Source organism: Chelonia mydas, chromosome 2 (genome assembly GCF_015237465.2).
Source record: "Chelonia mydas isolate rCheMyd1 chromosome 2, rCheMyd1.pri.v2, whole genome shotgun sequence".
In the NCBI taxonomy this organism is placed as follows: domain Eukaryota; kingdom Metazoa; phylum Chordata; order Testudines; family Cheloniidae; genus Chelonia; species Chelonia mydas.
Window position 1 is genome coordinate 259,403,655 of NC_057850.1, and position 15,184 is coordinate 259,418,838.

At 52.5% G+C, this 15,184-nt stretch overlaps 1 protein-coding gene across 2 annotated transcripts; it reads left to right on the forward strand.

Annotated features, from left to right (window-relative positions):
• The first annotated feature begins 808 nt into the window (after positions 1-808).
• On the forward strand, positions 809-11,652 carry LOC102934719 (zinc finger protein 135). 2 transcript variants are annotated; one of them, XM_037891372.2, is made up of 4 exons: positions 810-1,099; positions 2,985-3,111; positions 5,223-5,327; positions 6,201-11,652. In XM_037891372.2, exons 1-4 carry the CDS (start codon positions 941-943, stop codon positions 8,522-8,524), a joined length of 2,715 nt encoding a protein of 904 aa, XP_037747300.1. In that variant the 5' UTR covers positions 810-940; the 3' UTR covers positions 8,525-11,652. The 2 variants fall into 2 exon arrangements, with proteins under 2 accessions (XP_043397727.1, XP_037747300.1); XM_043541792.1 differs by lacking the exon at positions 5,223-5,327 and having other exon boundaries at positions 809-1,099.
• The last annotated feature ends 3,532 nt before the right edge of the window (positions 11,653-15,184 follow it).

Sequence of the window (15,184 nt, forward strand, 5' to 3'; positions counted from 1 at the left end):
AAGCAGATAAATAATTACATTAACTAAAAGTTTGGCCATTACATAAGGTCCCTATTCAACTTCTGATCTTTGTGAAAAACTCCCATCGAGCTCAGCGGGGGAGCCAGGGACAGTGATGGGCCTGCCGTGCTAAACTCATACTCAGCCATAATTAAATAGGGAATTCATCCATCTCCACTGAATCAGTCTGAGCCCCCTGCACTAACAGATCAACCAACGCAACCTTCTAGGGTCTCTACATTTTTTTGGTATGGTTGCTTCTATGCTCCTAAAGAAACTTGTTCATGCAGAATTTGTGGGGCCTTTGAGGTGAAAACCAAACTGGTTGATATGAAAATCATGAAATCCAAATCTGCGGCAACGGTGTTGTTTTTACCGGTAAGAAACAAATACACCCAGAATCGCAGACACTGTGCATGTGCTGCAAGGCAGCCCCTCGCAGCGGGTGGCTGCTTGGCACTAGCTTGTGCACATCTGCATGGTGAAAAAACAGGGCTTGTGATTTTCAGGAGGCCATGGCAGGCCCTGATTTTACATGCCCTGCCTCCCTGTGGGCTTAAATACCCACGACGGGTGCAGTGCAAGAGCCCAGAGAGACAGAGACAAGTTACTGAACTTCCCCGTGCCTCAGTTTCCCCCCCGGTAAGGGGTGGGAGGCGGGGTAAGAAGACTCCGCTCAAAGGGATGCTGTGAGCTTTCCCTAACGCCCTCCCAGTGCCTCAAACGCTGCAGAAGAGCCAAACAGCAGCTGGGTTTTTTTGTCTGTCAGGATTGTCCCAGGTTCGCCCTCCCAATGGCCACCAGGGGGCGGCCTATCCTCGCCCGGGGAGCGGGACGTTCTCGCCCTTTGCAGGGCGTGGAGAGCGCAAGCCGCGGGCTCGGGTCCCTTCCTCCCGCATCTCCCCGGCGAACCAACGGGAGCGGGCTCCCTGCTGCCTGCATGGCCCGCAGCCCGAGCGGCTGCCGCGGCCTGTGGGTGACGGGAAAGCAGGGACCCCTGAGTGCAGCTGGAGGCGCCCAGGGATCTGAGCAGGCGGTGTCTGCCTGGGGCTGCCGAGGAGGCGGAAGGAAAATGTCTGCAAGGGAGTCTGGCTCGCAGGTAGGGAATGGATCGTCCGACTCGGCTTGGCCCCTTTCCCTTGGGCTTGGCAGGTGATGCTGCAGGATGGGAACAGCCCGCAGGGAGCTGGGACTTCCCTCCCTCAGCCTCTGCCCTGGGCCTGACCCAAACCAAACCAAACCCATGGGCTGCCCTCCAGGTGCAGCTTTGTTCCTGGGTTAAAAAGCGGCCGGGGGGAAGGGACCCTGTGCGCCTGGTTTCAGAAGTAAAGAGAGACCAGCCCTGGCTCTAACATAAGCCCATTTTTAAACTCTGCAATCGCAGAATGAAATCCTGTCATGTTCAAACCAGCCATGAGAAATGTCATGAACAGAACGGGGGGGTGGGGGTGGGGATAAGCAAAGCTCTCATTTGACATATTTAGCAATGCTTCTGTGTGGGCAAAAATAATTTACAAATATGTCATGTGGCCCAATTCTGCAGTCCTCACTCAGGCAAAACTCCCAGTGACCTCAGTGGGTTTCACCTGGGCAAAGAGTGCAAGATCAGCCCCCGAACTGACCAGGTAAAACCCTGGATGCTAAATGGGGATACTCTGTCCCCATCAGGGGATGCTTTGTTTGGTTCTGCAGCCCTTCCCGCCCTGCAAATCACCACCAAATTCTCACAGTCCCCAGGGGGGCAGCCATTTTACACGAGGCAGAAGCAGGAAGCTGAAATTTTTAGTTGTTCTGCTCGAATACACAAATGGTGCTCAGAGATTTTATTAAATTGCGAAAACTTGTACAAAAGTGCTCCCTGGGATGTTGATAGGTGCTGATTGGTCAGGACTTGCAACAAGCTTGAATGAGATAGGCTGAGTGATTTTGATGCAATGTCTGATTGGTCAAATGCTAAACATTGCCTTGGTGAGGAACTGACTTCAGGAATCATTAGGTGATTTGATAAATTTTCAACCTGTCTTGTTCCTGGTGCACGCATGGTAAATTGAAAATGGTGCGCACATTTGCTGCGAGATTGCCATACTTTGTATAACAACGTGTAATGTTTATGCCCTGTGTAAAATGTCTGTGATCATCCATGATTTACAATGTCATTCTATAGCAAACCATTGATTGTCATTTAAAAAAACTCATGCAATTACTGTGCACATATATATGGAGGGTCCTGGGTGTTTGTTTTTTGCATGTGACTTAAATAATAATATAACACTTGTGACAGCTATCGTGGGTACCCTGATGATGATCCCTGCACATGCCTAGATAAATAGAATGCGTTAGTTAAGTTTGAGAAGGCATTTCTTTGTTCTCTCTCTAAAACATGCATCATTCTACAGCACTAGTCCAAAGAACTCCATTTGACAGTCGCGATACTGCAGTGTTATCGGAAATGACTGTTGAATGTGGTGTTTTTTGATAGGTAAATTCTTTAAAACGCTTATAACAATTTCTTGGGGTGTTTTTCCCCCTAAAACTTCAGGTCTGATCTCATTCAAAGCTGGGTGAGTAATGACAATCATGTGTTAATTTTATTCAGTTAACATATTCATGGCAGGCTCGTTTTTGTACATGTTAATTATTTGCCCAGTTCACAAATAGGAAGAATGCTGGTGAGAACTGTCAAATAATGTTTAAAAAATTCACCAAATAAAATCAAATGTTGGAGAGAGCTCGAATCTCAACCAAAAGGCAAATGAAAAAAAGAGAACAAATGATTTCTGCTGACGTTTGAGTGAGAGACCATGGAGGGGAAAAGGATACTTTTCCTGCAGTTAGAAAACCCAAAACCATATTTCTTCCTCCTCCTCCCAATCATGCAAAAAGGCGGAACATGAAGGTCCATATTTTCTTCTTGGTTCTGCTGTTGAAATTCATGTTGACCTGCTACTGCAGTACATATGAATAATAATTTCCTGTGATTTCAGGTCCCAGTGTCATTTGCCGATGTCTCAGTCAGTTTCACCCGGGAGGAGTGGGAGATCTTGGCAGAATGGCAGAAGGAGCTGTACTGGGACGTGATGAGAGAGAACTATGAGATACTGATATCGCTGGGTAAGTGACTGTACGTTAATGAGGAGCTGTCATGTCTGAATGGCTTTGAGAGTTTGTTCCCCTCCTTTTAATCTGCTAGAGAAGGGTACGGGCTTGGCAGCCCTGGAAACTGAAGGCAGTGTGTCCTAGTGGATAGAGCCGTGGGTTAGGGCTCAGGAGATCTGTGTCCTAGTCCTGGCTCTGCCACTGGCCTGCTGTTTGACTTGGGCTACTCACTTCATCCCTCTGTGCCTCAGTTTCCCTGTTTGTAAAACGCAAAGCACTTCCCAAAGGAGGTCAATATCATTATCCCAATGATACTGATCTTTTTTGTTGAAGCGCTTTGAGATCTACTGGTGAAAAGCAACCTACGAGCTAGGTCTTGTTTATCCACAAAGCAGGGGCGTAGCAGCAGTGCCTGCTTCTCACATTCTGTTCCAGCGCTGTCCACCCTTCCAGTGTGAAAACATTCTGGACGAGGGGGGAGTCGCTCTCCATGGTCTAGTCGGTCTGCTGAGACCACCAGTCAGAGCCACTGGGTGCCAGTTGGGCCAACAGCTTCTTGCGATTGCTGTGCTGGGAACTGGGATTCCCAACTTGTTTCACACTGGTGTCCTGAAGATCTTTGGTTTTGCATTAATGAGGGGCCACCTCTGTAAATAACCCTCAGTGTTCATCTATTTTGCCTTTAATCGTTACCCTCTTACAGAATTGAGTTCTCTCTTGTTAACAAGAACAATTTTGTTGTCAGTTTTCATAAAAGTGTCTAAAATAGATACTTTGGCATTGGCCGCTTATTCCCAGAAATAGCTTCTTGTTGAATGGGCTCAGCTAACCCCACCTGCCTCATTGCCAGCCATGCAGGCTCAATCTAGCTTCTGAAAAATCAGGATGTGTTTTTTCTGCAAGCAGTAAAGATCCTGGAATAGGGATTTAACTGGTAATTTTGTTGGGAATCCATGAGGCAGAATGAGGTGCAGCTTTGCTTGCCTATACGTACAATCGATTAGATCCTCAGGGCTGACCATGGTAAAGCGGCCAGCGGGACTCATTGCCACAAGATATCATTAAGGCCAAACACTTGACCGGTTTCTAAAAAAGGACTGGGTGTCCATATGGATAATGAGACTGTCTGGCGTTGCAGCGATAAAGGTTTAAAAAGTAGTTTGGAAGGAACAGAACCCTTCATGCTTCAAGGCAGTAGACAGCCTTTAATTGAGGAAGGGATGTTAGGAAAATTTTTTCCCCGGTGGGCCAGTTATTCCAGAAGTGCCTACTGCAGGGGTTGTCTCGCTTTGTATTGCGTTGGGTGTTGGCTGCTGTTTGGAAACAGGATACTGGACTAGGCGGTCTGATCCCGTCCAGCAATTGCTATGCTCCTTGTAAAGGGCTCTGCTCACCGCAGATGTATCTCCTTGTGGCTAGGTCTGGGAATTAGCTTTCACCCTGTCCGGTGCCCCTGTGGTTGGCTGCTCGCACGTGGTCCCTCTGGCTCTTGGCGACGGGAAGCGCTCCCCCCGCGTAACTCGGCCCTGCAGACACGCCACTACACAGTCTCCCCTTTGCGGGGTACCAAGGGCCCACTGGACAAGTGTTCAGATGCTACCTGAGATGGTCTGTGTTCCCGCTCTTGGTCCTGTGCCGCTGCCCAGTGGCTGGTAGGGGAACCTGGGCCCTCCTGCAACTCAGATTCCGGCCCAAGGGCCCTCTGACTAGCAATCCAGGGCTGCTCAGTCTCCGTCCCTGTCGGCGTTTCCCTGGGCTCCTTCCTACCCCACTTCTCTATCTCCTGGTCTATCTCTGGGTTTACCACCAGAGCTTCCTCTGCTGCCCGTGGCTACTTCTCCCCTCTCAGCCGCTTGCCAGACTCCCGAGTCCAGGGCAGGAAAGCAGACACGGAGGTCAAGTGAAGCCTCTCAAAGCCACAGAGGGAGTCTAGGTCAGAGCCAGGATTAGCGCTCGGGAGGGCCTGCGTCTCAACCCACTAGTAGGCAATGCTCTCCTGGGAAGTGATGGAAAGCCCACATCCGTGTGACGGGTTCAGGCAGGTTTGCCGTACAGCCCTTAGCAGAAGGATATGACTGCCGTGGGCCGGCTCTGATTAGTTCCGATTGTTTGTTTGTGACATGCAGGTGGTGATATGCCAAAACCTGCCCTCCTGCTGCTGACGGAGGAAGGGGGAAAGCCCAGTGCGGAGGATGCCTCTGCCAGGGCGGCCCTGGCCCCCGTGTCTATAGGTGAGTATGGGAAATGATGGCAAGAGAAAAGAAATGTCTCTGAGCAAAGGAGAGCTGGCTGAAATATTTCACCCCCAAAGCTTCTGTTGTGGAAATGGGGCCTTGTTTTGAGAGTGAAAAATCTTCTTGAAAAAATCTTCTTACAAAACAATTACTGACATTTTTATTGTGCTCCAGGCTTCTGGTGCATGAAAAAATTAGAAACTGATGCGTTGCTAAAAATTTCAATTAATTTTGAAAAAACAAAACATGGGGCAGTTTTGAACCCTACGAAAAGGAAACAAACAGTCTAGAAATTTGTAGCAAAACTTTTTTCCCCCACTTATTAACCAGCTCTAGTTTTAAGTAGGAAACCTGCTTAAAAGCTTCGTCATCCCAGACAGCTTAGTGTGGTTCTGTCAGCGAAACAGCCAGGACCTGCAATCGGCCTGGCTTTTTATGGTACGGAAATTGGGATTAGTGACCCCATGCACAATACGTGGTTGTGTCTCCACTGAATAAGTATCGCCTTGCTCTTCGATTCACAGATTCTGAGGCCAGAAGGGACCACTGTGATCATCCAGACTGCTCTCCTGTATGACACAGGCCAGAGAACTGCCCCGAAATAATTCCTTTTAGATCTTTTAGAAAAAAAATCCCACCTTGATTTAAAAATTGTTAGTGAAGGAGAATCCACTTGGGAAATTGTTCCAGTAGTTAATTACTCTTGCAAACTCCCTGTTTCACATATGGGCCCTTTCGGAGTTCAGGGGCATGTCTTAGTTTCAGATTAATATGACTAGGAATTCCTAAGAGAATTAAATCTAGTCAAGAAATGCAGGGGGAGCTTCGCTCTTCCGTGTGTCTAATGAGATGAGTGTTGTTTCCTTCCAGTTGCTGAATGCCTGAATGCAAGTGGAAAGGTGAAACTGGAGGACAATGAAGTTGAAATCCAAATCCCTGAGCATCTCCCTTTGTCTGTGGAGGGGAGGCCCATTTCCTGGGGCTCAGAGAGCAACGCTTCACCTTTGGGTGGTCAACTGCACACGGCCCCCCAGGCTGCTCTCGGCGACGTTGATGGCAAAGCTCCCAATGTCCTGAGTAAGTGCAAGACAGAGCCCTCCAGGGAGGTGGAAGTTCCACCCGAGTGTCCTTCGCGGTGCGACGGCAGTTTGCGATGGCAGCGTCAGGTCGACGGCACAGCCCCGCGGGAGGCTCGCTGCCTTGTGAAGGAAGAGATTGAAGAAGAGGGCGGCTATGGAACGGGTTTCAGTGCTCAGCAGTACCAGCGCGCCCCCGGAGAAGAGGCAGAGGCTCCTCCATGCACCGAGTACAATGAAAGCTACAGCCCATGGCCGGGCGCCGCCGGCAGCCAGAGGACTGGTGTCGGCGCGGATCCGTCCAGCGGCGGCGAAGACCAGAGTGTTGTCATCTGCAAGACTGAGATAATGGATGACCTCCAGGTTCACGTCATGGAGGAGCCTTACCCGGGCGCGTCCCCGGCCGGCGACCAGCCGCGAGATCAGCCGAGAGAGCAGCTCTTGCAGTGCTCCAAGTGCGCCAGAGACTTCCTGCGCCGCTCGGACCTGGTGAGGCACTGCCGAGCGCACAGCGGCGAGCGGCCGTACCGCTGCAGCCGCTGCGGCAAGGGCTTCCGCCGGCGCTCGCACCTCAACGAGCACCTGCGCACACACACGGGCGAGAAGCCCTTCCCTTGCTGCCTCTGCCCCAAGAGCTTCAGCCGGCGCTCCACCCTCAACAAGCACCAGGAGACCCACGCCAAGGAGCGCCCCAAGGAGCCAGCCTGGCAGAATGACCCGCCGAAGCCGTGCCGGGCCCGCAAGGCGGACAAGGCCTACCCGAGCGGGAGGGGTCACGCAACCCAGCAGGAGAGGACGCACGCCGGGGGGAAGCCCTTCTCTTGCGGTGTCTGCGGCAAGAGCTTCAGCACGCGTTCCTACGCTGCCAAGCATGAGCGTGCCCACCTGGAGGAGCGGCCCTACCCCTGCGCCCTGGGCCCTGAGAGCTTCGCTGGGCAGCAGGCCCTGGCCAGGCGCCAGCGGGCGCCCGGCGGCGAGAAGCCCTTCCCCTGTGGCTTGTGCGGCCAGTGGTTCCGCCGGCGCTCACACCTGAGCGACCACGTGCGCACGCACACCGGCGAGAAGCCCTTCCCTTGCCGCCTCTGCCCCAAGAGCTTCAGCCGGCGCTCCACCCTTAACAAGCACCAGGAGACCCACGCGCGGCCAGGCCTGCGCACCACCCGGGACAGGGAGCCCGTCCACCAGCTGCCCCGCCGCAGCCACCCAGCCGCCAAGCCCTACCCCTGCCGCAGGTGCCACAAGAGCTTCAGCACCCGGGCCTCTGCCCAGCGGCACGAGAGGGCTCACTCCGGGGAGAGGCCAGGTCTGCCTGGTATGGGCGACCGGAGCTTTCGCGGGCAGACTCCCACCATCAAGCGTGAGTCTGGCCCCCGGGGAGGGGAGCCGTGTTGGCCCCACGGCCAAGGGAACGGGGTCGGGTCACCGCCGCACGCCTTCAAGGAGGAGAGGCCATTCCCGGGGGCCAGCGTCCCGGTGGGGGCGCCGGAGCATCGGCCTGCTCCTGCCCAGGACAAGCTCTACCCCTGCAGCCTGTGCGAGAAAAGCTTCAGGTGGCCGTCGACCCTCAGCAAGCACCAGAGCAGCCACGCGGCCAAGAAGCTGCACCCCTGCCCGCTGTGCCCCCAGAGCTTCAGGAGCCCCCTGGCCTTGAAGAGGCACCAGCCGAGCCACACGGAGGAGAAGCCCTTCTCCTGCAGCCTCTGCCACAAACAGTTCCGCCGGCGCTCCTACCTCAGCGTCCACCGGCGCGTGCACCTGGAGAACGGCCCCTACCAGTGCGCCCTGTGCGAGAAACATTTCGTCTTCAAGTGCGACTTCGTCAAGCATTACGGCTTCCACACGGGCGAGCGGCCCTACCCCTGCAGCCGCTGCGCCCGCAGCTTCCGCAAGCAGTCGCACCTCACCGAGCACCTCCGCATCCACACCGGCGAGAAGCCTTTCTCCTGCAAACTGTGCGACAAGCGCTTCGGCCGCCGCTCCACGCTGACCAAGCACCAGCAGATCCACGGCCGGCGTGCGCCCCTCCGCTGCGCCGACTGCCGGAAAACCTTCGCCGTGGAGTCGGTGTTTCTCATGCACCAGAAAATGCACGGCAGGGCGGCCGCGCCCAGCGTGTGACTCTGCTTCCAGACGCACGGCACACCTGCATGGGCCGCAGCATCTGGGCAGCCGATGATCTGTAGCCAGCTGCTGCATGGGCCAGCGAGTTACTCCAAAGGTCAGCTTTGCTGACTGCCAAAGTGGAGAAGGGGTCTAGTCAATTGCCAGGTGCCTCCCCCTTAAAAACGGCACTAGGGTTATTTTCATGACTGCAGTGGACAAAGGATCCGCATGGAAAACTTTGCTTGGATCATACAGCGGGCTGGAGGATACGCAAGACATAAGAGAAATTATTGAAATATGAGCTATTCATTATGCCTCTGGGTGAGTCCCCAGCAGTGGGGATTGAACCTGGGATATCTGGATATCAACACATGAGCCTCTCTCCTGCTTGGGCTAAAAGACTCAGCTGTTTAAAGCTAAGAACATAAGAACAGCCCTGCTGGGTCAGACCAATGGTCCATCTAGCCCAGTGTCCCGTCTTCCGACAGTGGCCAATGCCAGGTGCCCCAGAGGGAATGAACAGAACAGGGCAATTATTGAGTGATCCGTCCCCTGTCGTCCACTCCCAGCTTCGGGCAAACAGAGGCTAGGGACACTCAGAGCCTGGAGCTGCATCCCTGACTAATCTGGGCTAATAGCCATTGATGGACTTATCCTCCATCAACTTACCTAGTTCTTTTTTTTAATCCTGTTACAAGTTTGGGCTTCACAACAGCCTCAGGAAAAGAGCTCCCCAGGTTGACTGTGCGTTGTGTGAGGAAGTACGTCCTGATATTTGTTTTAAACCTGCTGCCTATTAATTTCATTGGGTGACCCCTGGTTCTTGTGTTATGGAAAGGAGTAAATAACACTTCCTTATTCACTTTCTCCCCACCTGTCAGGATTTTATAGATATCTATCATATGCCCTCTTAGTCATCTCCTTTCCAAACTGAAAAGTCCCTGTCTTTTTAATCTCTCCTTATATGGAAGCTGTTCCAGACCCCTAATCAGTTTTGTTTCCCTTCTCTGTATCTTTTCCAATTCTAATCCATCGTTTTTGAGATGAGGTGACCAGATCTGCACACAATATTTAAGGTGTGAGCGTACCATGGATTTACATAGAGGCTGTTTGATATTTTCTCTTGTTATCTCTTCCTTTCCTATTGCCACTCTGTTCATTTTTCTGAGTGCCGCTGCTCATTGAGCAGAGGTTTTCAGAGAGCTATCCATGATGACTCCAAGATCTTTCTTCATACATCATTTTTTATGTCAGTTGGGATTATGTTTTCCCATGTGCATTACTTTGCATTTTATCAGCATTAAATTTCATCTGCCATTTTGTTGCTCAATCACCCAGTTTTGAGATCCCTCTGTAACTCTTCGCAAACTGCTTTGGACTTAACTATCTCGAGTAATTTTGTATTGTTTGCAAATTTTGCCACCTCACTGTTTACCTCTTTTTCTAGATCACTTATGAATATGTCAGACAGCCCTGGTCCCACTACAGACCCCTGCGGGTCACCACTATTTTCCTCTCGCCATTGTGAAAACCAACCATTTATACCTACCCTTTGGTTTCTGTCTTTTAACCAGTTACTGATCCATGAGAGGCCCTTCCCTCTTATTCCATGACTGCTTACGAGTCTTTGGTAAGGGACCTTGTCAAAAGCTTTCTGAAAATCTAAGTACGCTATATCCAATGGATTACCCTTGTCCACATGTTTGGTGACCCCGCTCAAAGAATTCCAGTAGATTGGTGAGGCGTGAGCTCCCTTTACAAAAGCAATTTTGACTCTTCCCCAACAAACTGTGTTCACCTATGTGTCTGTAGTTTCAACCAATTTGCCTGGTACTGAAGTCAGGCTTACTGGCCTGTAATTTCCGGGATCACCTCGGGAGCTTTTTAAAAAAATTGTTGAAACGTCCACATGTACAGCCGCGTGAAGAGTACAGGTACTTTGCCTGTTGCTGCACGCTGCAGGAAAGGCTCTGGTAGGGGGAGGCGACGGGACGCTACACTGTTAAAAGTAGCAGTGTAGACGTGGGGGGTGCTGCTTGGGCGTGCAGAGAGCTGTGTCGGGTGAATATGCCCTAGAGTTCAGGTGCATAGGGCATGCTACTCACCTAAACCGTGTCTTACCGTCTACACTGCTGGTTATGCCTGTGCTAGGGGGTGTGCAGCATTTGGACTCTACCTGCTGCCAAAAGCGTAGAAGTCGCCTTAGCCAACGCTGTGGCAGGCTCATCAACCGCTATCTGTGGCCTAGCCACCACTAGAGGGGGACAGAGCACCGCTGTGAGTGGTTGCAGCTTACATATTAAAGAGTGTTTTCTCACCTGGGGCTCCATCAGTTCTCATGTGCTAAGCTTGGTCACGCCAGGTCAGTGCTTGGACGGGGGACCGTCTGCTGAAGGCAGGATGGGAATTCGAAAGGTGACTCTTCCACGTGAGTTGGTGCTGAACCCAGGGCCCAGCATGGTGCGAAGGGACACAGTGCTTCTGGAGGTGCTGACGTTTGGACGAGATGTAAGACTGGGGTCCACCACTTGTCCTCATTAAAGATCTCCTGAAGTGTGTCCAAAGTGCTATCCTGGCCCCATCCCATCTCTGGTATCAGCATTCAGCCAACCTGGAAATCTGTCCCCACACTTTCAGTCGGGTGGTATATTCTTCCTGCTGTGCCGTGTTACTGCGTGTAGTTAAACCGTTGCCATGTTCAACCCCAGAGGCAGCTGCATATCAGTGGTAGAGTCAAGGATTAATTTCCAGTGTATATAGTTGAAGACTGCAAAGAACGAGATGTGCAAGATATTACCACTAATATCTAGCTCAGGCCTCCCATAAGAGACATGTGCCCACAGGGTGGGGGAAAGAGTTCTTGTAAATGTAGCCTGGTATCGGAGCACAGTCGACTGGGTAGTCCTGGTGGTGAACAGGTGTGTGGAATGCAGCATCCAGCCTCCGCAATACAGACCTCCTCTTGCTTCCGGCTCGGCCTCCTACTTAAAAGACTGATGGTTTTTACCGTAGGTAACAAGGCTGAGAACCAATTGCACTGATTAGTCAGTAACAATTCCAGTTCTATCACCGTAACCCGATGCTCAATTTCTTGCACTCAATGGCTTAGCTGTAAATGGACAATAAAAAGGTTTATTACAAGTGCCGTGGCTGGTTATTATCTTGGAATAGGACCTGAGTTCAGGTCAACTGTTGGTCTTTTATTTAAATGTTCTGATGGTGGAATATGTCTGGGCCAAATCCCAATGGACCTTGGCAGGAAGCTGGGGGAAAGAATCCTTCCCATGCACGGCTTCCTCCGTTCTCCTGGGAGGCAGGGGAGGATTTCAGCCACCTTCGTCAATAAGAGGGTGCCTGGAGCATTAGGCCAAAAGCACACAACTTGTTTGTCATGTCTCGTCCAGCGTTAGCGAGATGCCAGGAGTTCTCCTGGAGCAGGAGAGGCAGGGAGCTGTACAGGGTTGGGTGCCAGCCTGGGAGCTCGGGCCAGTTCTGCCATTGACTTACTGGGTCAGCTGCTCAAACTTTGCAGGCATCTAAAAAGTTTGGCACCGTTCCTTGCTATTGTCCTGTTGGATGGGTGGCAACACCCAGAGCGCGCAATGCCCTTGCCTGCCAGGCAAACGCAGGCTCTGCCTGGGGCCCGAGAAAGGGTGACCTGGCTTGCAGAAGGGATGGGCTCTCAGAGCTCCTACGTACGTTGGTGGCGAACTGGGAGTGTCCAGCCCCGCTGAAAAATCCGCCCATTCCTAGGGGACTCACTTCAAGCACCTGCATGTGGCCAGTGCTCCTTGGCTCTTATGAGCTGTGGCTTACACACATCATCTAGCCTTAGCGTTTGGGCATGTCCGCCATCTGCCTGCCCCCTGCCCTCTGTGTCTTGCTGGTGCTGACGTACGTGGACGAGGATTCCAGCTCTGCTCTCTTCAGAGCCGTACGGAGGGGACTGACATCCTCACTCCATGCCATGATGCTGCAGTGACTGCATCCCTTCGTCCTCCGTTGCCCACACCAGGCGTGTGCTGGATAGGCGCAGTGGTGCACTCAGGGCTGAGATGCTGTAACGCACAATGTGGTTTGTTACCAGCTAGCTTTTCCTGTAACAGCAATAAGTTTGGAACATAGTATCTTAGCACCAGTAACCTGATGGTGCTCTGAGCCCTTTAGAAATAGGAATCCTCCCCCCCCGGCCCTTTTTCCGGAGGAGTACAGAGAGGTGCAGTGACTTGTGTGAGGGAATCCATGGCAGAGCTGGGTCTAGAGCCCCCCTCGGATTTATCTATTGGGCACGATTCACAGTGATCTCTAAGTATTTGCATCTCCTGCCTTCCCAGCCTGTACATTAGCTACACGGGGGTCCCTCCCATAGGTTGATCCATGTAGCCCCCACCACTCCACCTGGAGTCAGACTGCTGGGAGAAGGAGCCCTTGGTAAGTTCTTCAAGGGGCTCTCCAAATCTGGGCCTCAGAGCCAGGTTGCGCCTGCAATGTGCCCTGGACTGGCCTCTGGCTGTGGTCCTGTCTCAACAGTACTCTTGAGTGTGTGCTGGCGGTCAGGCACCCCGGCCTTTCCCAGCTAGGATACAGCTCCAGCCCCAGCCCGGGCCCTGATCTGCTTGTACAGCCAGCTTCCCACAGCCCTCCCCTGGCTGCTTGGGCCAGCGCTGGACTGGGACCGGTGGACATTGCTGCTGCCCATGCAGGGCTCTCACTGTGGGGGTGTCAGGCTGCCTGTAGCTGAAGAGCCAGGCCTGCCCTGAGCCCTCTCCTCTTGGCTCCTGTCATATGCCCAGCTCAGGGCCTTCACTTACCCTCCCTCCCTGGCCCATGCCTGGCTGGTCCCTGCAGCCCTCCTCCCAGCTTGTGCAAGGACCCTATTGCTTGCCCCGCAGGGGAGGAGTGGCTGTTATAGCATTACTGCAAGCCATGGGTCCCTGGTGGTTGATAGGAGAATTCAGGGACACTCTGAACCCTAGCAATCGTCTTAAGTCGGCCCCTTCTCCCCTATGTATTTATTTGCTATTGCCACCCCCAAGGGTGCTACCCCTGCCTTGCCAGTTGGGATCATTTAGCAAGTATCAGTAGGGGCCTGAACTGGTCGTTCTGGCATCCGCCACCCACGGAGCTGCTCTGAGCACGGCTCAAGGATTGTGACCAGAGCGTGACTGAACCAGCCACTGGCCGAGACAGTGGTGGAGCAGGCCTCTCCGGCTGGGACCATCTACTCACGCTCCATCCACAGTCCCAGTGGAGGTGGACGGTTCTCATCAAGTGACCAACAGTGAAATATTTAATGCTAATGATGTTAAAATTGTCATCATTTGGGTTCAGACTCAACACCTCCTTGAGATGAATGGGGTACTTTACACCTTGCTTTTGGGCCTAGTCCTAAATAACAGAGGCCATGAATTGCAACCCAGAAAGAGGCTCCACTCCAAGAAATATTAAAATCGCACTGTAATAGGGATGCACCTGGCTTTTACAGCTCCCTACAGGAAACCCTGTGGTTCTACTATATCCTGCCCCAGGAGAAGAGCAGCGAAGGTGGGTCATCCAGGCCTGCCTAGGGAGGCCTCAGGGAAGCAGCCAATCAGAGCCCAGCTGGCTCAGATAAAAGGATCTGCAGGGGCTCAGCAGTCAGTTCCTGGTGGGGACCAGATGGGGGAGGCAGGGTGCCCCTCTCCAGCTGCAGAAGCTTGAGGGACTACCAGAGTTAGGTTCCAGCAGCATTTGCTGAAGCTGGAGAGAGAGGCCCTGAGAACTTTTAACCCTGAGGTAAAGGGTGTTGATAAGAGGGCCGCAGGAAAGGCCCACGGAAAGAGCAGCAAAGACTTGCAATTGGGCAGCATGTGGCCTGAGGTGGAACCTGGAGCAGGGGGCGTCTCAGCTTCCCCCACCGACAAAGTGGTGTAAACCTGGGAGCCTGAATGAAGGGCTGAATTTAAAGGGCCCAGAGCTGGGGCTGAAAACTCTGGGGAGGGCAGACAGTTCCACTGGACTTTGGAAGGGGTTTATTGTGACTGTGTGAGCCAGCCAGAGGGCTGAGCCCCTGAAGACCCGCCAAGCCTGGTCAACAACCTACAGGGGGGTGCCAGAAGCGGGAAAAGGACTGCGGTACCACACCCAGCCACCAGGAGGCACTCAAGAGGTGAATGTCCCCCATTACAAGCACATTCAGTGTGGGGATGGTGGAAGTTGATCCCAGTGATAAGAGGGCTGCTCTGACTCAACACACTCAGCTTATAACTAACTAGCTGCCCGTAGCTAGACGGGCTCTCTGCTGCCCTTCAGACTCTGCTTCAGGGAAGTGAGGCAGAGTGCAATTTAACCACTTAGCATGGAAAGGAAGTTAAGACCTGATTCTACATCCATTGGACATCACTGGGCAGCTTTCCATGGGATCAGGCTGTCTCTGGACAGAACTTAAGTACATTTTCAATACAGCTAGAGTAGGGATGGCCAGCTACTCTGGAAGGGGGGAAACACTGGTACAAATGGGTTAAATAATGCATTCTACCTTGGGTCCGCATTGGAAGTTCATGGGAATTCTGCCAGAACATCACATTATGGGTTGAGGCTGCAGTTAATTTTGTAGTAAGTCCTTTGCTTTGCTGACCCAGGGTCACTACAGATTCACACCTATGGGAATGCTGCTGTGGTGAACACTTATTTCCC

Bases quoted from the DNA above. Each gene is read 5' to 3' on its own strand.
- LOC102934719 (XM_037891372.2), top strand. From the start codon at position 941: ATGGCCCGCAGCCCGAGCGGCTGCCGCGGCCTGTGGGTGACGGGAAAG. The intron at 3,112-5,222 runs GTAAGTGACTGT...TGTGACATGCAG, and splicing joins TGAGATACTGATATCGCTGG to GTGGTGATATGCCAAAACCT. The intron at 5,328-6,200 runs GTGAGTATGGGA...GTTTCCTTCCAG, and splicing joins CCTGGCCCCCGTGTCTATAG to TTGCTGAATGCCTGAATGCA.